The 25,915-nt window shown below is 42.6% G+C and overlaps 1 protein-coding gene across 3 annotated transcripts in view; it reads left to right on the forward strand.

The window, feature by feature from the left end:
* The window catches only part of LOC126870411 (disintegrin and metalloproteinase domain-containing protein 10), an 80,954-nt gene that overhangs the window by 44,093 nt on the left and 10,946 nt on the right, over nucleotides 1–25,915 (forward strand). For all 3 annotated transcript variants that reach the window (XM_050628091.1, XM_050628092.1, XM_050628093.1), the window contains exons 2-3: nucleotides 21,580–21,840; nucleotides 23,282–23,476. In XM_050628091.1, coding sequence (XP_050484048.1) covers nucleotides 21,580–21,840; nucleotides 23,282–23,476 — 456 coding nt within the window. The remainder of the gene's footprint in view (nucleotides 1–21,579; nucleotides 21,841–23,281; nucleotides 23,477–25,915) is intronic.

Below are 25,915 nucleotides of genomic sequence, written 5' to 3' on the forward strand. Positions count from 1 at the left end.
CGTACGAGTCCTCCTCGTGTTTCGAGCTCCGGAGATAATTACGAAGTTGGAGAAACACGACCAGAGGTAAGTAGACTGCTTCGCCGATAGCCAAAACTCCTTGTACGTTGCAGTTGTGCAGACGGTCGTCGTTGTTTTCAACGAAACGCTTCAGCCGTCTTCTCCTTCTCGATCTTTCCGTTTGCTGTTTCTCTTCTCGTCAGGAGAATATCTTATTTGAAAAGAAAAGAGAAGGACAAAGAGAGCGACGAAGACATACGCGCGCATACCTACGCAGGAAGAAAGAGGGAGGAGGGAGGATACGTAGCATACTATCGTATTCCGTGATCTCGTAGAACCATGCACGCTGCAAAGTAAGAGTTTTCTGGCGAAAAAGGGAGAACGGGTAACGCGAATTGGAATAGGGGGGCAGGGCGGAATCGTGGTATTTGTTTTGACGAAAACCTTTCGTTCCCTCTGTTTCCCTCTGGAAACGCGAATCATATTTCTCTCGAAGATCCGATACTTAACGGTAGCGGTAGCAGCGGCGAGCAGATCGCGTCGATGAAAGATTTACGTGCTCGGCTACCCACGTTGCCGCGCGTTCTCGCTTATTCGATCGCTACTGACTAGGGACGTTCCATTGAAAATCGGCTTTGCTGGGTACTTGTTTCGAACCTAATAGCCGGTTCTACGAAAAAGAATGGATTGGTAGTCCTTTCGAGTTACCGGTACCTTCGAGAATCAAACGAGTATTTTACTCCGTCAAGTGCATTGTGTATTTTATTCGACACTCGCGGGAAACCTAGTATTCGTTCATTTTTCCGATGTAATTCGCAACTTGGGTTTTTTCATCGTGGCAAGCCATCGTTGATAAATCGCGGTAGAAAATTCTCCTACGGCGAATTAACGAAATGATTTAAATGGACGAGGAATAGGAAGAGGGCGCGATCGTGCCGCGGAATATCGCGAGCATTCGCGGCTGTTTCCATCGTTCGAAGTCGTCGTGTAATCTGGAGCGGCGCGCAAGGTTGTTAGGTCGTTTGCATAATGCTCGGTGTCTAGGCCGGTAACGTGCACCAGCTTAGGACACAATCGTTAGAGCCACTCTCACCTCGTCTAAGAAGCAGTTGCTGCGACTCTCCTGGTTCACCCTCTGTTGATAACATCTCTCATTTATCAGGGCGACGACGGTGCAGCATCGTGCAACGACCGCGTCTTAACGCTCTCCGACCTTCTCGAGCTCCGAGCATCGTTTCCGACTTAGCTAGTAGTTAGTGCCGTACCATCCTACCACCCCCCCTCTATCTTTATCTCTATCGTGTCCTCCAACTTTCCAGAATGCACCAGGCAAGACAAATTTTCACGACGACCAGCGGTAAATTTTCCACGCCAACTTCAGCGAAATTTTCACCGGTCTCGGCTACGCACTCTTCTCCACCTTGATTAACGACATTTACCAGTCACGGACTATTTAGTTATTCGTAGCTCATTGCTATCAACTGAAATTTAACTTTCCGTGCGATTAATTTCTTCGAACGAATGCAACCTGCTTCCCTTGAACGTTTCGTCAATGTTGGAACAGGCGTTCCTCGGTATAGATGTTAACTTGAAAAATATTTACGTTTAACATTGCGTTTGATGCAACTCACGGAATTTCGTATTGCGAGCTATAGTCTGATCTATTTAACGCATTTTCAAGAACAATATAATTTCTCACAAGTACTTTCGAATGTTTAGTAGCGAATGTTAGTAACGTAACGTCACAAAGGATTAATTACATTACGACATTTGATCGATACATATGCGTAACGTTCCCTATTTCAATTGTTCCGTGATACATATATTTCGTCTCGAATAACCTATTTAAAAGCTTCATCGTAGTTTTACGTACATATTTGACTTTCTTTCCATGTACGTACACGTTCGCTAAAATGGTTCGATTTATTCCAAGTTGATCAAATCGTAATCCTTTCGCTAACTTGTTACGTTTAATTCAGGTTGCGCGATGAATATTAACTCGCTATACGATGTGGAGGAGTCGTTGCTAGCCTAACGATCGGACCGGTCATCGATGCAAGGAATCGGTGAACATTGAAAATCGAGTTATCGAAAAACCTAGCGTATATACGTGGTGCACGGTGCACTGCGCGGCTTATACACTACATTGCCGGAACATCCATGACCAGGCCAATAAAAGTATATTGAACTTGTACGTGGGCGCGCGAAGCGGCCGAAAGGGTGCTCGAAGGAGAAAAATTTCCACGAGAAACAAGTAGTCACTGCACGAATCTAAACGAACGAAGAACGGTAAGCCCGAAAGTTATCTCGATAAAATAAAATGCTTAAAAAATAGTTTCAAGTAGCGGTCCGTCGAATTCCGACTCGTGGCGTTCACGCGAATTCGCTTGGAGAAGCATTCCGAGTAGATCGTAGTATCGTGGTATCGAATCCAAGTTCAGCATGACCCGATCAAAGGGAAGAACAACAAGATTATCGTATACGCGCGTTACATCGGGCGGACGCGCGATGGACCTACCTCGCGCTCCACAAATTTCTCCGTTATTCGTTCTTACGAGGAGATAACAATGAAAATATGGAACTAGGGGAACGACCAATAGTCGAAACGATTCTGTCCTGTACAATCGCGGACGTTAACCAGAACGAGGGCAAGCAAAGAGGAACGAGATCTTAAAGGTACGGACTACTTGCTGTTGCGATACGTACTTACTGCGAACAAGTCCTTGACCACAACACCAATTCTAGACACACATTGTCCTGTCGGTGTTACATACCTTTAATGCAACCGCGTTGACGCAAATCGTTCCCTTTCCATTTTACCGACAATTATTTTGTTACCACTTGATCAGTCTCGTCTTTGTTGTTCTAGCGATGTTCGATGCTTCTCCCTCTCTATTCCTCTATCTCGGTGAGTTCTCCTTTCTTCCTTTTCTCCCCTCTCTTCTCTTTTTATTCGTCTTTTTCTTTCTTTTTTGCCCGCTTTGAAAAATCGAACTTGTCTCTGCACGTGACGTACATTCGAAGCTACACGATCAATTCCTTTACGAGCCTACCGAACCGTTGCCACCATTAACTTCCTCGTCTACCTCCGATTACGTCGACATTCCACGCGAATGAAAATCCCGCTGCACCGAATTCAGCAAGAATACTTTCTATCTTTTTCGCAATATACAGGAATTAAATAAATGTTCTCCCGAACACGATACAAAGAAAATTTAATAGAAATAGTTCGATAACGTCGTCCGTCTTACATTCCAAGTCGGAGAAGTGTTGTTCGCTTCTTCTGCAAATAGCCTATAAATGCGACGGTTTTTGCGTATACATAGGATTTTGACTGAAACGTTCAACTTTACTCGCTCTACTTCCCATGTAGCATACTTCAATTGTTGCTTATCGCGTATTTAATATCGTAAGTATTCGTTAAAAAATGTTGCTAGGAGCTGTCAGAACGATCCGATAGCAAACGTGCTGCAACTCGTGGATAGCGGCGTATCTTTGATTAGCTAAAGTAATTTAATCGGCTCGTACAGTGCAATCGAAAGGAGTAGATGACGCACGTTCTTCTCATACAGAGGGATTCCAATGCGCGCCTGGAAGGACACGCGTCATCCGGTGGACGCGCATCCCGACGCTCCAGAAACGTTTTCAGCGGTGACGTTATCGATTGGCACGGATTAATCCCTAATCAAAGCGAGTCAGGTCAGTTATCGAGCTTCCTGGCCAATCGAAATTCGAGGCAACTCCCTTTCTGAGACGCGATCACAGGGGATCTCTGTATGGCTAACTGTCGGTCGATGTATCGACAGTCCTTTAATTCGCGACGTATCCAATTACCGTTAACGAAACAACGCCTAATGTTTGCTCCTCCTGAGTTGTCGATCGCCTAAACAGAGATTACTGCGTAAATTGTGCGCTGGCACAGTCGGTTTAGTCGTATACCCGATACCTGTGTCTCCGTTATTGAAACGGCAGCGAACGCTTGTAAAATACGCGTGGTTGAACGTACGATTCGTGCTGGGAACGCGTTCGTACGGTTGACACACGCGTTAACCAAAGTATCGTCGATAACGTTAATCGCTCGATTATATTTCTCTAGTTTCGATAGTATTGGAAGTTCGGAAAATAATCTCTGCGTACGAAATTATCTATCGTTTAACTTCTCTCTGTTTTTAAACGACAACGTATAAATCTTTTATCGTAGTTTCGATAAATCGGTTGAGTTTACTCGATATCTTCGTGCGAATAAACTTGTCGATCTTTTCTATTCCGCATGAAATTGGTTTGAACGAGACGCACGAGGTTGAGAAGAGCAAACGTGGTTGCAACAACGAGACCTTTTTACATTCGACGTATTATATTGATCGTTATTTTATTATTCACGGGAGTAACGCGTAAGTTTGGTATTTATCGACACGGATAATTCATCCAGAAACTTTGGATGTAGCCAAAAATGGAGCCAAAATTGGGTAGAACTTGGTTAGAAAATTTTAATCGAATGTTGCACGATATGTCCATTTAACGAGTGAACTACAGGAGCTAGTGTGCTGCGTTAAGCCATTTTGTCTGTCGAGCTTTACCCGATTATTCCCTTGGTATATAGAGTCGACGACGCCTACTGTTTTAAACGTTTACTCTTTACATATTACATGATCGGCCAGGACACTTAATCGGATCGTTTGTTTTGCGTCGTGTCTCGCACACCATATACCTTACCAGCGCATCGTCGTGACTGTTTTGCTTTCCAAACTTTTCTTCAAACAGAGTAATCTGCACGACAGTGTTCCGCCTGTATAAATACGCATGTTGTGCATGCACCATAACAGGGAGAAAAGCTTTTCGTAACGAAGTTGCTTTTCTCCGCACTGTGTCGCGCTGCTACAAACGTTGTCGAATTACGAGGAAAGAAAAATAACTATCCGACGTCATCCAAGATATAAATTTATTTGCCTCTCCTTCAGTTTTCGGATGTTTGCGAATAAAATAGTCGAATCATCGTGCTGTCGTACGTTTGAGTTCGAATTTCAAAAGTATCGTGATTATTATTGCGTGGGTAATCATTGCGATTAAGCGCTTGAGGTTTCTTGCACCGGATGGTGACTCTTTATCGGGCTTTTACAGCATTATAACAGGCATTCCCTGTAGGCAAATGCTAGGCTGCCAGAGTACAGGTTTTTATCGGATGCGGCGCGTATGAGAAAAACGCAGCTGCATAAATGAGGCTAGATGTTATATGTACGCACCGAGAATCGTTTCATGGCGAACGTGCTTTAACGTCGCGACGCTGACACGTCCGCAAGTTTACCCCAGCGTTATATCTCGCATCATGGGATTTCCGTACGCTTTTCATCCTCTCCGTTACATCGTAAACTCTCGCCCTTTGTCCTCTTCAATGCCGCTCTTTCCAGCGAATTTCTCATCGCGTTTTCTCCAATGCGCGTGTGCACAGGCGTTCGCAAATACGTATATAAATAACTTACCTTGCATTTATTTTCCGTTTTCTTTTCCTTCTTTTAAGAAACTCTCTCAGTCAAATTCAACGTTTCTTTTTCTTTTTTTTTTTTTTTTTTTTTTTTTTTTTTGTAAAGTACATAGATCTTTCAAGAGGATCGAGTGTTTTAATCGGTGAAGCTTTCGTGCAAACGATTTTTTTATAGTATTTTAGCATGCTGCTTTTGGTTATAATACGACCTATGTAGATTGGTTTGGAAATGAGACGAAACAGTAAGTGCTCAAAGATATTTTAGTAGAACGAGATATCGTTGGTGTGTGCTGTCTAATGGTTTGTTTGTTATGTGGGAAATATATTTTGGTTCGCTTGGTCGGATATACACAAGTAGAAAGGTTACTGTGAATAATTGGCAAATGTGTTTCCCATTGCGCAGTTGAGATATTTAGTCCGGAATGATCGAACTTTTAATGCGATCGGTCGTTAGACGATCATCTGCATATTTCAAATGTTACATATACGCGATCTGTATTAAAAAGCTTGGCACGTATAGCCCTGATCATCTATCATCTGCCTCGATCGAATAATAAAGTTCGTTCATTTTTTCTCTTCCTTCGATCAGGCATCTTTCCTTTCGGGTTAGGTTGGCTAGAACAGACCACTCTCTCTCTCTCTCTCTTTCTCTTCTCTCGTACCCTAATCTCAAACACGTTTCAAATTTAACGATCGAAGCTCATATGCCTGGGCGGCGGAAATTTTCGTTTCTGAAAAATCACGACAAACGTAGATACACTTTGAGGCGTAAATGTTGTCCGTGACAATTGTAGCTGCTGGGGCTGTAGATGTCGCTGTTGGGGTACTGTTATTTTTCTTCTAATTTAGATGCGTGGAAGAAAAATCGAAACTACGAGCGCCGGGATTCGAACCACCCGGGTTCCGAACGTTCGTAACCTAAGACGCTAACCACTGCGCTACCGCTGTCCGGTATTACTTAGTGTCGAGTGGCGGTATTTGTCGTCGAGTGCCGCCACAACTTTAATATTACGGTACGATAAAATATATCGTTTGCTAACGATTATCAACAATAATTGTCTACGCATTCGTTTAATTCGTTTCGCCTCGTGGTATTGAACGTTTAACTTGTCATTTATTTTAAAATAGAACGCGTGTATGATACGACACGACTTTCCATTTCATTTGACACATTTATAAATCACTACAAAGATCCGACAACGATTCGCGATATATGTATGTACTTTTTTTTTATACGTGGGGAAATCCTCGTGGACACCCCGCCGCTCTTCTGGGAAACGGCGGGTTAGTGTTGGGCTTATCGACTAAAACCCCACGGTGGCCCGCCTGATGCTCAACAGGGGTGCTTCGGGACCTCTTTCGAATCGCTGCCGGAGCACTGCTGCGTCTTCTTCCATTCTGAGGCAGGCATTCCTTAGGAATTTGGACATTGAGAGGCGCCACCCTCAATGGGCCGTCGTGCAAATCCGAGGAGACCTCAGAATCTCCTCGGCGTGACGACCCCTGTAACCACCTAGGGAGGCGCAACGCCGCCCTTCGGCGCGGAACCCTGCAAGGGTGAGAAGTTCTCACCCTTGTCTGCAGGTATTCCCCGAATACTCCATATCCTGCGAGCACCTGCGTCATCCGGAAGGATAACGGGAGCCTTCCGTGGTCCCTCCAAGCCTCCCAGTTGGGAGGACCGATCTAACAGCCACAGACTTGATCTTCGGCTAGTAGGTCGGAGCAACACCGCTCCCATACCTCTCGCCTAGCTTCCCCTCGAATCTCGAGTCGCCCGAGCCCGGGCCTCTCATGTTCTCGTACGCCCTTCGAAGCGCCAAGGCCTGGAACTCGAACGGACGAGACGCTACCAGGACAGACGCCGACGCATGAGATACCGTCCGGTATCCCCTTATGGTCCTGATGGCGGTCGTTCTATGTAGACTCCTTAGCAAAAGCAGACTGCGACGACTCGCCATCCGATCCCCTGCCCACACCGGACCCTCGTACAGGACCGGAGAACGGACGAGTCCCTCGTATAGTCGGCGCACTCCGATCTCGCACCCACAGATTGTTCGGCAGCAGGCCACATAAGGCGTTGGCTGTCGATGGTGAGGCCCAGATATTTCATCCAAAGCCCCACCTCGACATCCTCCCCTTTTATATCCAAACACAGGCCAGGCGAAGGAGCTCCCCTACGCGGCCAGTCGTAGAACCATATAGCTTTCAACTTGGCTAGGGAGACCCTGAGGCCCAGCCTGCGTATAGCACGCTCCACGCAAGTGAAGGCGAGCTAGCCGTGACGCGGTGTCTCGTGCCACCAGCGTCCCCCAGCCAGGACCAACGCGAAGCCAGCGTAACACATCATGCCTGTGTCCGGGGACACGAAGCGGCATGGGACAACGAAGCACCGCGTCGTAGCCGATGATCCACAGAATCGGTCCCAAAACAGAAGCCCGCGAAACCCCGCGCCGGTGTACCCGACCCACCTGTCGCTCAGGTGGCGTTTGACGCGCAATAAATGCCTGGCCACTCGAGGTGATATTTGATCGGATACCAGGCTACCTTCGCGTGAACACCACGCGTAATACCGGTCGTTGTTTTATATTTTAATACTATATGGAAGGTGAATCGGAATTGTAGCGAACGTCGCCCATATTCGTCCATAAAGTCATTAACAATCTGTCAACTACGATAAAATTGTTTATGACCGACTCGTAGACTGCGAGATTCGGTCTGATACGAACGAACCGGTTGACTTTTGGATATATGACTGTTGTTTCGAGGGTACTGATTTTTTTTATCACGTAAAAATTTAACTCGTCGTGTCTACTCGCGAAATAAACTATAATCGATACTCTTGACGCTTTAACGATGCTTTCAAATTTCAAAGTGACGAAGCATCGTATCGTTCGGTGTTATAAAACCGAAGCATGTGTGAAGCAAAAGAGACAAAACAGGCGTTGCAAAATTTCCAATTATTTAATTGAAGAATCGTGTCTTATTACCTTGACTTTCTTTGGAAAACATAATCAACGCATCTGGCGAAAAAAAAAAGATAATCACTTGGAAGAAGTGGAAAGAAGAAGCATGCAAAGAAACGCGAACGAGGAATTTCATATCGCTCGTTGCGAGATCTTCGTTTCATTAGTTCTACGCTAATTCGAGTTCGTTAAACTCGATATTTTTGCGCTTCGATGCATCATCGTTTATCACACCAGTTGGCAATGCGGAGAACGAAGATAGGTCCGAGTTGAAATTAAAACTCACAGTGACGCGCAAACCCGACCATCTACCGATCTTCTTTACTTTCTCGTATCTCGCACTCCAATTTCTATCTCGTTCTTTCCTATCCCTTTTCTATCTTCGTTTCTTCCGTTTTCTTTTTAACTTTCATTTATATCCAATGGTTTATTTTCTGCTTCATTTATAGCCGCTGCATCGACCATCCTTATCGGTTTAACGTCATTCCGTATCCTTTGTTCGCTTTCTTTCGTTTATTTTTCTACTTTTTCACGTGCTCCGTCGATTTCGTCCGCGCTTCTATGCCCATTGTGCCTTTTTTTCTTGCTTCGCAGTCTCTGTTGTTGCATTAGATTCTCTCAAAGTTGAACACGGAAATGTAATAATAAGGACGCTGCGCTACGCTGTCTGAAAGTGCCCATAGAAACCGGACTTTAATTAGAAAAAGGTGATCGTTCGTTCTTTTGCCATTATTCTCATTGTCTCTCTGCGTTCGCCCGACCATCTGTCGCAGATAATTGAAGGCGATATAAAATACTCTCCACCGGCATTTTTCGATTCGTCATCGGACGATACGATAGAAACGAACCATTTCTGTTGGAAGATGTCGCGATGTATAGTATCCTCTGTGTGCTTTCAGCTTTCATTTTCAATTGCATACGTGTAAGTGACAGAGATAAATGAACGTTCTGCCGTCGATACGAATACGAATAACGTACTATAGTAAATAGCTATTCGAATCTATAGATTCCTATATTTTTATCGTTATCTCTGCTTATTTTTCATGAAGTTCCTTGTGGCAAATATTAAATGCGGTATAAATTATACGAAATAGCCACAGGTTTTTCGTTATTAGTCTGGTCGATGCGTCGAATAAATAATAATTTGTCAAACGTCGCCTGTTAACGTTAAATTAGCTTTTATCTGTCGTGTGATAAAACGAGTAGCATCGACCGCATGGATATCTGTTCTTCAACGGATCGCAAACAACGCGCGAAAAAACAAAACCTTGCCGCTTTGAAACTTGGGAAATGGGATGCGGCGTTGGCTTCTCTTCGGGCCGCTTCGCGAAACTTGACTGTCGCAGAGCTTACCGGGACTAGAACTAACAACAAATTCCTTCTTAATGTCTTTTACATAGGCACTGACTACGTTTCGTATATTCAACGCCGCTTCGGATAAATACCAAACTGTTTCTTGTAGTTGACATGGTTTTGTTAATTTAAAAGAACGCCGTATAGGGAATGCCGTGCGAAAATTGGACAAAAACGTGGACACAAATTTTGCATGAAAACGAAAAATTTCCAATATCTCTTGGTTCGCGATTCGTTAACGTTTTCGAATCCTAGACACACGAGATTCGGAGAAAAGCCAAACGGTATTACGTTCGTTCACCAGGCGTCTCCGATACCACCCTGTCCGTCATTTCTATCGCGTAACGCTATGCCGAGAATTCCGGAAATTTTAGCTACTTGCTTAGCTCTCAGGGAACGTCGTCTAGTTTTGCGATTCAGTTGCGAGGAATGCAACTTCTTTGGGTTTGATAAAGCTAACTATATTTATTCTGCGAATAAATTCGCAAGAAAACGATAATGGCAATATTTTTGACATTAATTAGTAACGTGTTTCGATAGTGTATGTCGTTATTTTATATACTTAGCCCTCTGTGCACCGAAACGCGAATCTAAAACGAATCCATCGGGTTGTAAAATCCGATTATACAACGTGACGATGTTGATCGATATGCTACGCGTCAAGGTAATGAACCGTAACTAATTTGTATTTAGAACTTGGTTTATCAATGGGTATGCGTATTTACGGAGTGTACCAAGAATCGTCGTATACGTACGTGCATACGCATATAGAATTTGAACGCAAACATATATGTAAACTAATCGGTTGACTACTAAACAAGGAAATACAGTATGTAATTATTTCATCTTAAGAGAAAATAAACTGTTTCAATTCGTAGAAGACGGTCATGGAGGATCGATATGAGAAGGTATTAAATATCGCTTCTAATCGGTATTTACCATTAATTCTTCGATTTTCATATGAGTAATGTAACTGCACATCCGTCAAAGCGTCCGTTTCAACAACTTATCTCCATTGTTATTCTTTGTTAGACTTGCCACCGGTGATTCAATTTGGTTATTCAATAATATGAAACTATACGAAAAATATAACGCGTAGTTAGAGTTGTTCCTCCAAACGTTTTTACGTTAGAATAAATATGAAATTTATTTGCAAGTAGTCGGGGTAATTTGATTTTGAATGTTTACTCGAAAGAGGCTTTGCATTGTATTTGGCCGGTGGGCCGTCACGTTTGCCAAGTTGAAGTTAATACATAATTGCAGGCTCGATTAGATGGACTGGATCGGTTTGAACGTTTGACGGAACGGTTGAAAATTTCGCTTGTATTTACCATTGCCGTGGAAAACGGAAGTAGCACGGGCGGCGAGCTGGAGCGCGGGCGCGATATTTATCGATGAGGAAGTAGAGCGGAAAAACGAAGAAAGACGTAGAAAATTTGTTGTTTGCCGTTCTCTCGCGGTGCTGCCGGTGTTTCGCATCTCTGGATGAAATGTTGCCGCCTCTGCTTCCTCGACCGTTCCTCGCCCTTTGTCTTCGCTCTTTATCGTATTTCACCGAAGCTATAGCTCGAGGCTCGAAGACTCGCGTTTTATCGTGTCACGAGTATGCAAGAAGCAGTTTCGATTCTACGTTTATTTACGGACGTCGTATCGTATTCTTTGACGCGTCTCGCCAATCAATTCTCGACGCGACGCGACGTACGACGCCATGAAAATAATGGCTCGACGTTTCACGCCGTTATTAACGACGACTAACGAGATGGAAAATATCAAAAGATACGTTTTGTATCCTCGGAATGACATCTATCCGTTTGAAATTGAAATGGTCTTTTTGCAACGATTACTTACCGAGTTATATTAGCCAGAAATCTTGGAAAATATTTGCCCTTTTAGCGGAAAAGAACAAAGAATTGAATTTTTGAACGTGACTGGTTACTCCGCTAGGCTTTTCAATTACTGTCGCGGAAGGAGCCGAACCGTAAAAGTTTTAAGTACTTTTTCTACGAGCTACGCTAAAGCTGCATTCATAAGGCGTAGGAACTCTGAAGTGCAGGAAGGAAGCCGTTGGTACGAGTAGAAGAGGACGAACCGGAAAGGGGAGTGAAACGCTCTGCGAATTTTCTCGCAATCGAAAAACTTTCCTAAAGGTTGAGCTTTAATTAATTTAATTGACAGAAAGACAGTGTATTTATTGGAAAATACCAGATACAGGAAACAGTTTCGGCTTGAAACACATGGATAGCCTTGTTAATCTGTGATTTATCTGTGACAAAGGACTCGGTAATAGAACAGTTAGTTAGCGCGACTTTCGGAAGCGTGCTCGAACATATGTATCCGCTAAACTCGATGAAACCGCGCCAGAGAATGGGTCAGAGAATACCACTTTAGTCCAGGATGATCTAGAAATTTTCCTCGTTTTCGACCGTCTTTCGTCGATTTATCGCATTTAACACTTGTTCGACTATATTTGTGATTCGACCACGGATTCGACTCTTTTGCGTTAAAAACCGACGAGTAAAATATATATGTAAATATACATGTTATCAACGATACACTGGCCTGAATGATACAAGACAGGACTTGCTTCTCAATTGCTTTAATCGAGCAATTGGTCTTTGGGATCAATTACCAGATCGTTTCTATTCTATTCTGTTCTATTTCTGGAAATACTGTTCTCGTACAATATCCCATCTTTCTCGATATTTGTATCGTTCTAAGGAGACGATTCGAATCGTTGTAAGGAGACGATTACCATTTTTGAAGATCGAAGCGATAATAAGAAAAACGAAATCTTTTTGCAAACGTAAGGTTAAACGATCGGTGCAACTTTTCGCGCAATTTACTCGTGTATGGTGTGTTGGAATTAAGAAAACCGCGTAATGGTATAGATAGAACGATGAAAAAGAAAGAGAAATAGAAACAGTTATCGATCAATTTCCTTCGATTAATACGTCGGAAGAATGATAAACGAGTTCGCATCATACTTGAGAGGAATAAAACGGCTAAATAGCAATAGAAAATAGCGTTTGTCGAATCGCCAAGTTAAACCGGACGAGTGGAATAGTAAATATCATTCGTTAGCTAATATATACGCGAATATAATCGATATATTGGTGTATTCATGCAAGAACCGGTGATCGTACAATACATATATTTCCGTTAATATAGAAACGTTAACGGTCGGCTATCGCACATTGCACATTCATCCGGAGTAACTAAATAGAGTGAATCGTTTCAAAATAAAAACTTTGCCTGTTTTGTTTCAAAAATCGGCGGATAAATGACTCGATTTGTACAGAAGAAAAGACGCAAAGCAGTTTTACGTCTTCGTTTCTCGTTTCTCATTGTTTTTCGTTTAAAATTGATATTAAGATATTCAGTTTTCTTTGGTTGTTTTTTCTTTCTTTTTCATCTCAAATGCCTTCACGCTTTACTCCTTCGATATCCCAAGTATATTACCGTCCATAAATCCATTTCCATATGCTTTTATATTTTCCATATTTTCCATATTTTCTCGCGTAGAAAGTAAATGTATCTTCGCTCGTATTTTCGCTCTTTTCAGTTAACGCACACCAAGCAACTCTAAATCTCATTACATCTCGGAAATTCTCCCAAGTGTTCAGCAGTCAGACATCTTTTGCTACGTACGCGCAGCACTAGAGATCGAAGCATCTTCGGGTGATGTTGCGATTAACAGCTAAACGCTCGAAATGGTTGTAACGAACGCGTAAATCTCGTCAGCAACGTTAGAACGTTTCAGACTCATTTTTTGTTTGCGCAAGCGCGTATAGACGTCTCGAACAACTAGGCATCTTTTGGGGTTCTTCCTTACAAAACCATTATAAAATCCACTCGATAGAGCAGACATCGTCGTATGTATTTCGAGCAACGTAATGATAGAAAATATACTTTTTTGGGGGGCACTCTAGTATCTTTCACTGTATTGAACAAAGATCTACGGATCTAACGTATTAACTCTGATTGGTGACTTATACGGATTGCGAAAGAAGGGAGGAAGGGTCATTCGTTGTAACAACCACCGTTAAAGAATGATAAATCTTAAACGCAGTTTGCATCGTTGCTTTTCCATCACATACATCGTAAATGCCACGTCGAATTTTCGCCGATCGAGATCTGATTTGCAAAATGATGAAAGAAGTACAGATGTAAATAATTTAATCGGTCGTCGGCAGTGTAATCCCTCTTGTAAACGCGATTACTTAATCGTTTGAGATCGATAGAAAAACACGCGATTCCCGCCATTTAGCAAACAGAGAGTATAGACGATGTTAATAAAATTTCTAACACAATGGTGACAACGCGTAACTCGAACGTTGTACAAGAGCACCCGCCAGTCGATAAATATTTAGACTCTGTTCGCCGTTTGGAAGCCGTATCGAACGTCGGTTTCGTACTCGGACGTATTTTCATTCGGGTTTATGCGACTAATTTCACACGAGTCAATGTCCCTGATACGTCATTGCGAACGAGCATAACCGAGATTTATTCCATTTGAGAGGGAATGGGAAAGAGCGGAATTCGAGGGAGATTCGAATTGCAGTGCCGAACGCGATGCGTTCGTTTCTCTTTAATTGTCACTTATATCGCGTTAATATCGCCTTCAGAGCCAGAGAGTCGGCAAAAATCGATCGAGAATATTCGATGAAACTTTGTACGCCTACGAACACTCGCGGTTGTGAGCGGGTTGACGGAGGAAAGGAGTCGCAGGCCGGACAGTTGATTATAAGGTGTACCGTATGAATTTATTGGATGCGTCACTATTAAGAGACTGTCCGTTCTAGATACGATACAAGATATCGGCTGTTACGTCGTGTCCGATGGTCAGACCACGATCCTTGAACTTCGTAAGGCGGAAGACGCCCGTACTCTACGACTTACTGTGCGTATATGACTTTGTCGTGTTCGGCGGTCGGACCACGACCCTCGAACTTCGTATGTCTTCGTATGAACTTCGAACGGTTCGGACTGTTCGTATGTAACTACCCTGTCGTGTCCGGCCGATTGGACCACGACCGTTGAATTTCGTGAGACGGAAGAGAACCGTACTCTACGACCGACTGGTTTGAATCTGATTGTCGCGGCCGGTGGTCGTACCACTGCTCCTACCGTGCGTGGTGGCCAGACTACGACTCTTGGTTCTCGTCCGATTTTCGCCACTTTGGTTTTCGTAAGATGGAAAACAACAGCTATCGATGACTGATTTCTCGCATTTGCCCGGCTGTCGGTCGCTTAAGATGTGGGGTAAAGGATAAAAGTTTGCTCGCTTTATGGAGTAATTTACGACACTGTTGCCAAAAGTGGCAAAGAGATGTCAAACTTTTCCGATGTTCTCGTAACGAAGACACGATGCCTTCAAACGTAAAACGTAAAATGTAAGACCAGTTTTACCAAAAAACGTTTCGTCTTCCGTCAAATTGCTGTTTGACCCGATCCGAGAATAACGATGCCTTTGTGTTTACGAAAACAAACATTCGCGCGAGTAATTAACGAGTAATTAACGAGTTGTTAGAAATTATCAGTGACAGTTAATAAGTGGAATAACCCGTGTAAGTTATCACCGGTTTGTACGTTCGAGGCTTCTTGTTGCAGAGCTTGTTCCAACGGCTATTAATTACGCAAAAAAGGTAATTTCCGAGAGTCAGCTGGCCGCAACATTAATTAGCCAACTAATGTTAATCCGGTGCTCCTAAACTAATTTAATTAAAGCCTCCCGCTGCATTCCACGCTTCGCGGCTAACAACGTGCCTTCATCTGCATCGAACTTGCGCTATTGTTCGCACTGCTGCTATGCCCTAAATATTTCCCTTGCGATCGACATAAGGCGATCTTCGATAAGACGACATATCGTTTTACCTTTTATACCGTTATGTTTACTCGGATCTTTGTTCTTTTTCTTCTCGTGTGTGCCGTTACCGTGAACGAAAGGTTTGTGCGAAAAACGACTTTCGTCGAGTTTCGTCTTTCTTTCAAAGAGAAAAGAAGGAAGAAGAAACAAGGTAGAAATAAAACGTGTCTCTCGTGCAAAAGCATTATTCCGTTGAACCTAGGCGAGCATAGTGTGCGAGTAGATAGCTGCCTAAATAGTTAAATTAGTTGGTGGTAGCCAAGCAGGCAGGATTGGCACGTGCAACTAGGTCAATTGATTCCTCCTCCATCGTTAATATCGTCTCCTAGCTAACTGCTACTGCTTGATCCAATCGATAACAATAATTTGTCGTCGACGATGCCATTTAAAAAAGCTTTCTCGACATCGCGGACAACGTTGTTAGTTTACGTGAAAAGTGCGTTTAACGATATGCTTCTTCTGACTAAATGGATACTATTTGTTACACGTATATGTCGGATCGGTTGCAATATTTTGTCCCGGACATCTTCCTAACGCGCTTAATACGAATGTTTTCCACGTGTATGCGTTTAAGTACGTCGCATGCATTGTTTACAAGCTTCTGGACTTTATTCCAAACCTTCTTATCCGGCAATACGCGAGCCAAGTTCTCAACGATGCCAATTTCACGAGAAAAAAAAACGTCTTTCATTTTATCTAGCCAAAATCCCCGAACGGTACAAATCACCACGTAGATCAGGAACCACGTCGCACAGGATTGTATAGTTTGATAGAGATAGAGATAGAGATAAAGAGAGAGAGAGAGAGAGAGAGAGATTGATAGAGATTGTGTAGTGTATAGCGTATAGTGAGTAATGTATAGGAAGGACGTGTACCGAGACAAGCCTATTTTCACCATTCACTCGCAGTGGTATATTCTTTGCTTTCCCCGGGCGAATTTTGGTAAACAACCAAATTAATTTCGTGCAAAGAGAGAAAACAAAGAGAGAGAGAGAGTGAGAGAGAGAGAGATTTATTTTTATCATATACGCATTCATCGTATCTTTATACGACGTAACACCGTATTCCATCATATCGACGCTGCTAAACGATTCACTAATAGCAATGAAATATCGGAAACTGAACGTGTATCGTCTGCGTGGCTGTATCAAATATCCAAGGCTGTTAAAATACCTTATTTTAAAGTCATTATTTTAGAATATTTTAGAGAACGATAGAATCGTTTAGGTAAATAGTCTTTTCATCGATTTGCGCGCTGTATGATCTCGATCAAATTTTAACTCGATAAGATTATACGTGGAAATATTAAATGCTATATCTATTGTCTGTAATAAGAAAACTTAATACGTATAATAATATGTAGATCGTCACGTTGGTAACGTTATCTGTAACGATATTATATCGAGTTTCATTAGCGCGATAAATTTGTATCTTTGAGCGATAAACGTGCACGATAAACGCACTATAAAATCATATCGTTCGAGATCACACGAATAGGACATTTACTCCGTTACGATAGATGCAATGTAAAATCGACTGACGGATTACGTTACTCTCGTCGTCTCTGCGTTTTCTTCTCTCGATAACTTCTGCGCTCGTTTCGTTTTTTCATGATCTTTCTCCCTTTCTCTCTGCCTGCCTATCTATCCGTCTTTCGCTCTGCTGCCATTTTCTTTCTTTTTTTATTTCTATGCATATAATGCGCATGCGTGCAGATAAGATTGATCGCAAACGCACCATGTGTCCATCGTACATGTTCATAAACCATAGAACGAGGGATCCATCGCATCGGTTCGTGGCGAGTTACGCCCCTCGCAACCACGATGTTTCCTGTGGATAGAACCAGCTACCGGAAACCGGTTCCTCTCCGGACAGAAGGGAGCACATGCCCGAGTCAATAGATCGATGCCAGACGCAATTTGACCGACTGCTACTGCTGCTACGTACTACATACTGCTACTGCTACTGCTACTGCTACTGCTACTGCTACTGCTACTGCTACTGCTACTGCTACTGCTACTGCTACTGCTACTGCGAAAGACGCACGTAGCGGGGATTCATTGAATTTTATTCGGTCCTCGCCGAGTTCGATAATGGCGAACAAAGACACGCTTCGTCTCTTCGTTTCGCTTCTTCGCTGAAATCCTACGAGAATTTCCACGTGATTATTAACGCGATTCCCATGCCGGGAACGTCTTCCGCGAAATCTTTTCGATCATAACCCGAGGCAATGAAATTAGAAAATTTCTCTGATCCCTTAAATATCCTATCGATACGTTCTATATCTTTTCGTAAATCGGATAACAACTTTTGCATCCTGTACTCGAGGATATTTAGTCCAGGATCTAACCGTACTACTAAACGCAGTTTCTTTTCGAAAGCGATCCACATAGTCACGCTGCAACGTTTAATGGTGCTTCTCTTGTTTGCCAAACTACATACAAAGACGCGTATTTGAGTAAATGCTGTTGGAGGAAACCAGTGTCCTTCGAACGACGGGTTCGCATCGTAAACCGTAGAGACTTCTCTTGCCACGGGATACGATTTGTATTCTCGAAGGAGGAAACGACGTTCAGAAACAAAATCTTTACCAAAACATTGGAGCAAACCGATCCCCGACCAGCTGATCAGGGAAGCATGTTGCTTTTTGTAGCGTTTTACAGAGAAGATTCGATGGAGCACGATCGGAACGCGGAAACACGATCTCCAACGTCGAATCGACCAAACCATCGTAGCGTTTAAATGACCTGAAAATTTGATAGAACGCGTGCATGTATCTTTGCCGTGGTCGAGTTATCGAAGCTGTACGTTACTCCGGAGTAAACGAGAAATGGAAATTTCCCCGTTCGGATTACACGATTACGCTAATTTAAAGGTAACGCCGTCGCAACGTCGTATCGGCCCAATTACGCCCACGATGCACATCGGGTACAATGCCGACCCGTGCGTGGTGACCCACTTACCTCGATTCTTTCATCACCTTGATCGCGTTAATCCAATTTCGCAACTGATATCAACGTAGGTTTATGCTATTTTACGACAGCATCTCCTTATCGTTTCGTTCGTCCGTACCTGTGGAAATTGGAGAAAAATATCTAAACTTCTCTTTGTAATTTCTGCACAAATGTTAGAGCGTCGTATAACCAAAGTATGTATGCACGAGAAAAAGAAACGAGAGATGTTTCTAAATTCAAAGTGTTCGGTATATTTCTATCTTCGATACAAGTATCTTCTATTTTAGTATATTTTTCCGTAAACGCTAATTTTACACGACTACGTTCCACCGTGTTTTTAACGTTATTACGATGTCCTTTTTTTGCTTTTGTCTCTCCTTTCTTCTTTTTTTTTTTTGTCGTGGTACAAGGGTTCGGAGGAAAAGCGTTCGTTGGAAAATTGAAAGTCGCGACGACCATTTCACGTTTCTCAATCCCATCGTTCCACGTTTCTCTGCGCTTTCAGCATATTGCTGCCGCCTTTTCTGTCGTAGGCATCCGTTAGGTACGCGTTACCCAACGTACTCTTTCTGTCATTCGGATTAAAAGTTAAACCCACCGTCTGCAGCGAACCGTTACGAGATTTATACGATTTAATGAAATGTTAGCTTCTTTTCGTATTAGTTTCTATAAGATTACGTAAGAGCCAAGTTTGTACAGAGCGATGGTTGTGTCTTCCATAAAACGTAGTTTTCCGTGAAATTCGTAATAAAGTTGTCGGTTTCTCCGAGATCTTAATGCGAATTTTACGTTAACGCCAGCGATAGCAAATTATTAAGTTTTCCATTTCGAAACGATGACTGGTTATCGAACTTGGACCGTTCTCTTTTGACTTTATTTCGCGCGATCATATACCTTGTGGAACGCGTGCAACTCGAAGATAACGATAGTAAACGAAGTAACGTTGCGTTCTTCTGACCGATACTAACTCTCCAATTTCTCGCAATTAATTCTCAGATATTTTCTTTCCCGTGCCTTCTTCTGTCTCGTTTCGTCGAAAAGCGACATTCTATCTTCCTTTTCTTCGCGAACGAACCACGCGACGATCTTCGTTGACAAGTCAGCCATTGCCAATAACAGAAATCCATCTTTCGTAACAACGTATTTGGAATTTTCCCTGTCGTTTGTTCTTCGAATTTTGGAATTCTATCCTATGTCCGTGTCTAGTTCGGATTCCGATAAACGGGTGTATTAAAGCTATTCGCAATATATATTTGCGTATATAGTTCATTAGGACATTACTCGTCGATGCAAAACTCTCGCTCTTGGTTGCATGTAACGACCACTCGTTTCGTATAAACTTTCGCTTTGGTTTGCCTCTATACGCTGAATTAGCAAGCATCTTTGCACTTGTTAAGCAACGAAGCGTCACGATTATTGACCGGGTTACAGGACTATATGGACGGAGTTCCTTCGAGTGCCAGAAATATCTGACGCGTAAAACACGAGCGATATTTCTGTTTTTAACGAAATTAATTATGGATGAAACTTACTTTCTACGAAAAATGCAAGTCTATGACTTCCCGGTTTTATAAACCGAGCGCGGTTTATAAAAAAAAATCTATTTTTACGCGATAGTAATACTCTTCGACTCTTAAATGATTTTCATATTCGCTGTAAAAAAAATTTCAGTACAGTACGCGTATTGTATATACTAACCATTTCGAAATTTTGCACGTTGATGGATAATATAACGCTCTGGTGTGTAATATAGAATTTATTTTGCAGAATTATTGAATAAGCTGTTAATTACTTCAAGTGGAATATTGTCCTGGAAAATTGCTTTACTTTTTCACTTGAAATCTCGATCATTGATCGCAATGTTAAATTCATGCCAGATTCAAATTCAAACTGAATTTAATTTCAGCCTGCTTCAAAGCGAATCCACTCGTTATTACTTTATTTGATTGAATATAAATGGCGTACTTTCGTTCAAGTATCTTGTTTGAAAAGTTAGCTTACCGTCGTACTTTTTGTAACGGGCAAATTAACGAATAAAAGGAGACGGTAATTATTTGGAACAGCTCTCGTTCACAGCTGCATATGCCAGATCGTAACAAGCGTCTTTGAAAATTCTACTTCAAGACGACACGCGATGCACGCTCGTAAAAATTTAATCCAACGCCGCATCGTATCAATCTCACAAGTGGACAAACGGTGTCCGATTTTCGGACAAAAGTTTTATTCTTAAAAACTCCTCGCTCGCTCGCTCACCTGCGGGATCGATATTGGGTTGGACTAGATTTTTACGAGCGAGCAATTCGCGCGATGTCGAAGTAAAATTTTCCAAGTCGCTTCTTACAGCCTTGCATATACGGTTGTGAATGAGATCTTCGATTTAAATTCGACGACGACATAATTTCGGTAACTCTTTATAACTCGTAACTCGTAATAGTGAAAATATTTCCAGTTATATAGCGTTAATAATAAAATGTACTAGTAAATATAAGCAAATATAACTTTAAATCGAATGCAATTTAATTTAAACCTAATCGAAAAGCCAGAAATCTGGATCTCTTTAAGTGCGTACATATAAAGGATATAACACGTATAGGAGAAAGATGTTCAGAACGATAATCTTGATAACATATTTCAAGGTAAATGAAATCAGTGAGATCGTCCGTGTTCCAAATAATTACTCAATTAAGTGAATCAAGTTAAGTGAGAATCAGCTATATATAGTCTTGTACGGTGAATGATGTATCGATGCGCTAACAAGTTACGAGAAAGTTTAAATGTACGACGAAAGCGTATTTTACATAGCGAAGAAAGTTCGGAATGGAAAGGAATAAAATTCACAGCGAATCCTACTTGATGAAGTTCAACGATTCGTGTTATTCCCCGCATCGTTCAACGAATGCCTTCGAAAGTATGGTTAAAGACCAGTTTGAAGCATCGCCTGTTCGTTTTTCTGTGTTACAGCTCGTCGATTGAACGAATATATCCGCCACTACGAACCTCTCTCTTATCCTACCGAAGAGGTCCACCGAGGTCACTTGAGGGCCAAGAGGTCGGTTACCCGCGACAATTCCGTGACTCTGAAGTTTCGTTCGCACGGAAGGGACTTCCACATCCGACTGAAGCGAGATCTGGCTACCTTTAGCAGTAACTTAATTATCGAAGGCCCTTCCGGTCAAACGGAAGACCTCGATACCTCGCATATTTACCAGGGCCACTTGGTTGGTAAGTTCCAGCTTTGATCGTTCTTTTCTCACTTACGCGTTTCTGCGATCGGATTTTCAATCAGCGCTGAGACGATAATTTGCGATAATTCCTTCGGTCTATGTATACGTATACGTATACGTATACGTATACGTAATAAAGACGGGAAGGAAAATGCTGAAACAAAAATGATAAAAGTAATTGCTTTGAAAATCATTCGTCTAGTTTACGACTGGTTTTTTCGAAAATTGCACAAGTGTCGATAGCTTGCTCCCTGGCGTTTCAGAATAGAACATTTCGCATGTTGCTCCACTTATCCATTGATATTGAAATGTGAACAGAAACGCGATTCCCAGTGAGAAGGTTATCGAACTCTACGTGGAAATTACGGAAGATGCGTGTAGAGTGAAGGTGCGCGCGGTGTCGATGGTCGCAGACGATGGTGCACGATGTACGCGAAAAGAACGAAACAGCCAGTAAATAGTTGTGAAATACGACGCACCACGGAATATGGTCTAACAGTCGTGAGATTCCCTATACCTATGCCTATAGCTACAGCGTAAATCACGAGCTCCTTGCTCCTTACGCGTGCGCTGTTACATTGTAAAACTTTATTCTGAAACGAGTCAGTACCGTTTTACGGTATAGTCCGAGCGTTGTATCTGCTCCTAAGCCAGTCGCGATTCGCGCGCGATACCAGGTGTGGCACGCAAAAGTGCGTGTACGTACTGGCTGAGATCTTTATTTCCACTCTAATAATTTACAGGAGTTCGTGCAAAGGAGGACGTTTTAAATTATAGATCGGCTCGCTTGTTGGAACGGTTTATCTTTCGCTTTTGCACTTGCGACCCTCGGCCACCTGGTTACGTCTAACCGTGGTCCGCGTTTACCGTGGACCGGGAGCAAGCGGCCAAATCTCTTACTTCGATTTTTAAAGAGAAGAAGAGAAAAATCTATCTTAAAAATTGCTGACATTCAGCGATACTCGACCACGAGGTTTTCTTCCATTTTATCAAAGTGGATAGGAAAAACCGGTTGACATGGGTCCGATATAACGTTTCTTCCGATGTAAATATTTATTCCTCTGTACGACGCGACGGAGAAAACGAAATTAAACGCTGCACGATCTTCTCCATGGTGCAGTATTCTATTTTTTAAAAGAAACGAAATGCATATTCCGATCGCGTTTAAAGCGATATCACTTAAAATCTTGAAACATACTTGCAACGCTTGAATATTACGATTAAAAAAAAACTTGTATATTTTCGTATTATTCGAAACAGCGAGAAGCAGCTAAATTTATCGCATTTGATAATTACACAGTTCGAAAGATTAATTATATTTAACGAGCCGAACGCTGAAACTTGGGAGACCGCATTACGAACATTTGTCGAACATTTGTCGGAAATATCTCTATAGTTGACCATCATTGTTAAATATGTAGGACCGTTATTATTTCCAGGTGAACCTGGCAGTCACGTGTTCGGAAGCATCAGCGACGGTGTTTTCCACGGAAAAATCATTTCGCCTCGCGGTGGCGCGTGGTACGTGGAAAAGGCGCACTATTACTTTCCGCCGCACGAGATAAATGACACGTTACATTCGGTCATTTATCACGAAAATAACGTCGGGGACCCATACGCCCATCTTCGAAAAGGTACGTCGAATTTTTTCCGTCTCCTTTTTTCTTGCTTTCTCCGTTCGGTATATTTTTCTCTTAAATAATATTATCGTCATAAAAATCGCTCCGATCGGTCCAACGAACAATTTTAGACCAGATATATCGTTATATTAGATTTGTCGAGCGAAGAAAAATCGAACGAAAAATGACGGTAAAACTTTTTAGACTAACGAACAGATCTAATTTTACACGATTATTACGATTAACTAACTACGCTAACCACGCTTCGAGTAAGTGTTGTAATGCATCATTCGATCTAATTAAACGCAATAACTAATTTTAATTACACAGCTCGCATTTCCACGGCAGATTAAAACGGCAGTTTCACATACCTCTACCTTCGATAAAACGTAAATCTCCCGCGTCCTTGTTAAAAATCTTTACGCGTTTTCGAAGCACAGTGAAATTGGTCGAGTGGCAAATTTGTTTACGTGAATGTGCAAACGGTATTAAAACGAAATCTAAAAACGACGATCGATAGTATTTGTATATACTTGCATGGATAATTCTGATGACCGTGTATATCGCGCAATTGGGTAACGCAATTAACCGCGTCCACGAAGCGAAATAATGGAAATACGACGCACGTTAGTCGAGGAATCTCCGAAAGGAAGGCCGCTCTATCTTGTATCTCGATCTAGCCTAGCTTCTTATGCTAAAATATAGTACGTAGACCGCCAGTGGTAAAGATTGGCGTACCATTCTTACCATCAACGTTGTACAGGTTACACGTACCAAGATCGTAATGCGATAATAAATATCGATCAAACTTTCGAAGGAGCAATAAAGTGGTAAGAAGATAAGCTCTTTACTGGACATAAACAATTACATAACGGTGCATAAGACGGATCAGAGCTGTACGAAACTAAACGACGGGCCATAAAATAAGCACGAAATCGTTAAAATAAATTTTAATCTCTGATACGACTTGTTTCTGCAGCAAATTTATTTACTTTGTTATTCCGTGAGAGCGATCGAGCGCCGTTTGAAATATCAGCGTGATAGCGCTTTCGTCTTTAATCGTATTGCCGTGTCGCTTGTTCTTATCAGCGTTGAGAATAAGTCACAACTAGTCAATTCTTTGCACAAATTTTTCCGTCATAGATATATCCGTTCGAACGTGCGTCTATGTACGTATATCAGAATGCAACTTTGTTTCCTGCGAAATCCGGTTGACTTCTAACAATCTACTCGATACTCGGTACTCGAAAGTAGAAAGATTTATTTTTATCCAAAGCTTTATTTCCACTTATATTCCGTTCTAAAATACTAAATGTCAATATCGTGTTAAGTGATTTTAAACAACTTCCTTACGCTATAATACCTGAACGAGATCGTAATATCTACTTGTTGGTTCTTTCGATCGATTTTATTTACCCACTTACGTCGTACAAAGATAGATAAGATAGAGAAAGATAAACGGAGAGTCGCGCGTAGAAATTTCGTTAGGAAAAAATGGCGTGTTGCGGCGGTTGACAAAAGCCGGGTAGCCGCGAGTAGAATGCGGAAGAAAGGTTCGGCGATAGAAAAGCACGGCGCCTCTTCTCCGTGGCTCTAAACATAGAGCGCGTACCGCCTCTATAGATCCGACGGACAGGTCGCGTTGACGCGAATGCATACATATTCGCAACGGCGCCACGCGACCCTGCGTTTACACACTTGGACGGACAGCACCCCTTTGCCACGCGACGTACACAGGTTTCTCCCTTTCTCGAACCGACGGACTAAACAGTCGGCGTTACGAGCCATCCTTAAAGGAGCACCCAGCCGTGTACAGTTTTTAAGCGAATCGCCTTAACGACACACGCTGGTCTGCGTAGCCGACTCTGAATTGCGCGTTCGTGAATAGAGGCGCACGCAGACACGCGTCGCGCACGCTAGTTAGAGAGTCAAATTCAAACAAGTAGCGCGTAGCTAGCAGGCTGAACCCGAAGGTCTCATCGAGTCAAAGCGCTTAACGACGTGCGCGTACAGCTTGATCGAGAACGCCGAATCGAGCTTCTGGTCCATTTGACCCTGGAAAAGATGCGTCGACGACGTTGCCTTCTCGGTTGTCGTTTTTTAAACTCGCTCGCTCTCACCACGCCTCCTTCTCGCTTATTTCGATAACACTAGTCGGATTACTTGGCGGAAATGCTCGTTGTTTTAAAAGAGGGTCGTTATTACCGAACATTTTGGTAACTGGCTACATGTTCGAACCTGTTCGAAGTAGTCTATTCCAGTTTGAAACCAGTGTACGGCCATACAGAGAGATTACGCGTTCCATATAAAGGTACGGTCTCCAGCGAGCAGGTTGATAGGGTGAATTCCTCGCGCTATTCGTGATATCATTACGGAAGAAAGTGGTCTATTCGGGTGCATATACCGGTACGAGAGAAACAAGGGTGGAAGGTGTTGGCCGAGTTCGAATTAGAC

This window comes from Bombus huntii, chromosome 10 (genome assembly GCF_024542735.1).
Source record: "Bombus huntii isolate Logan2020A chromosome 10, iyBomHunt1.1, whole genome shotgun sequence".
NCBI classification, from domain to species: domain Eukaryota; kingdom Metazoa; phylum Arthropoda; class Insecta; order Hymenoptera; family Apidae; genus Bombus; species Bombus huntii.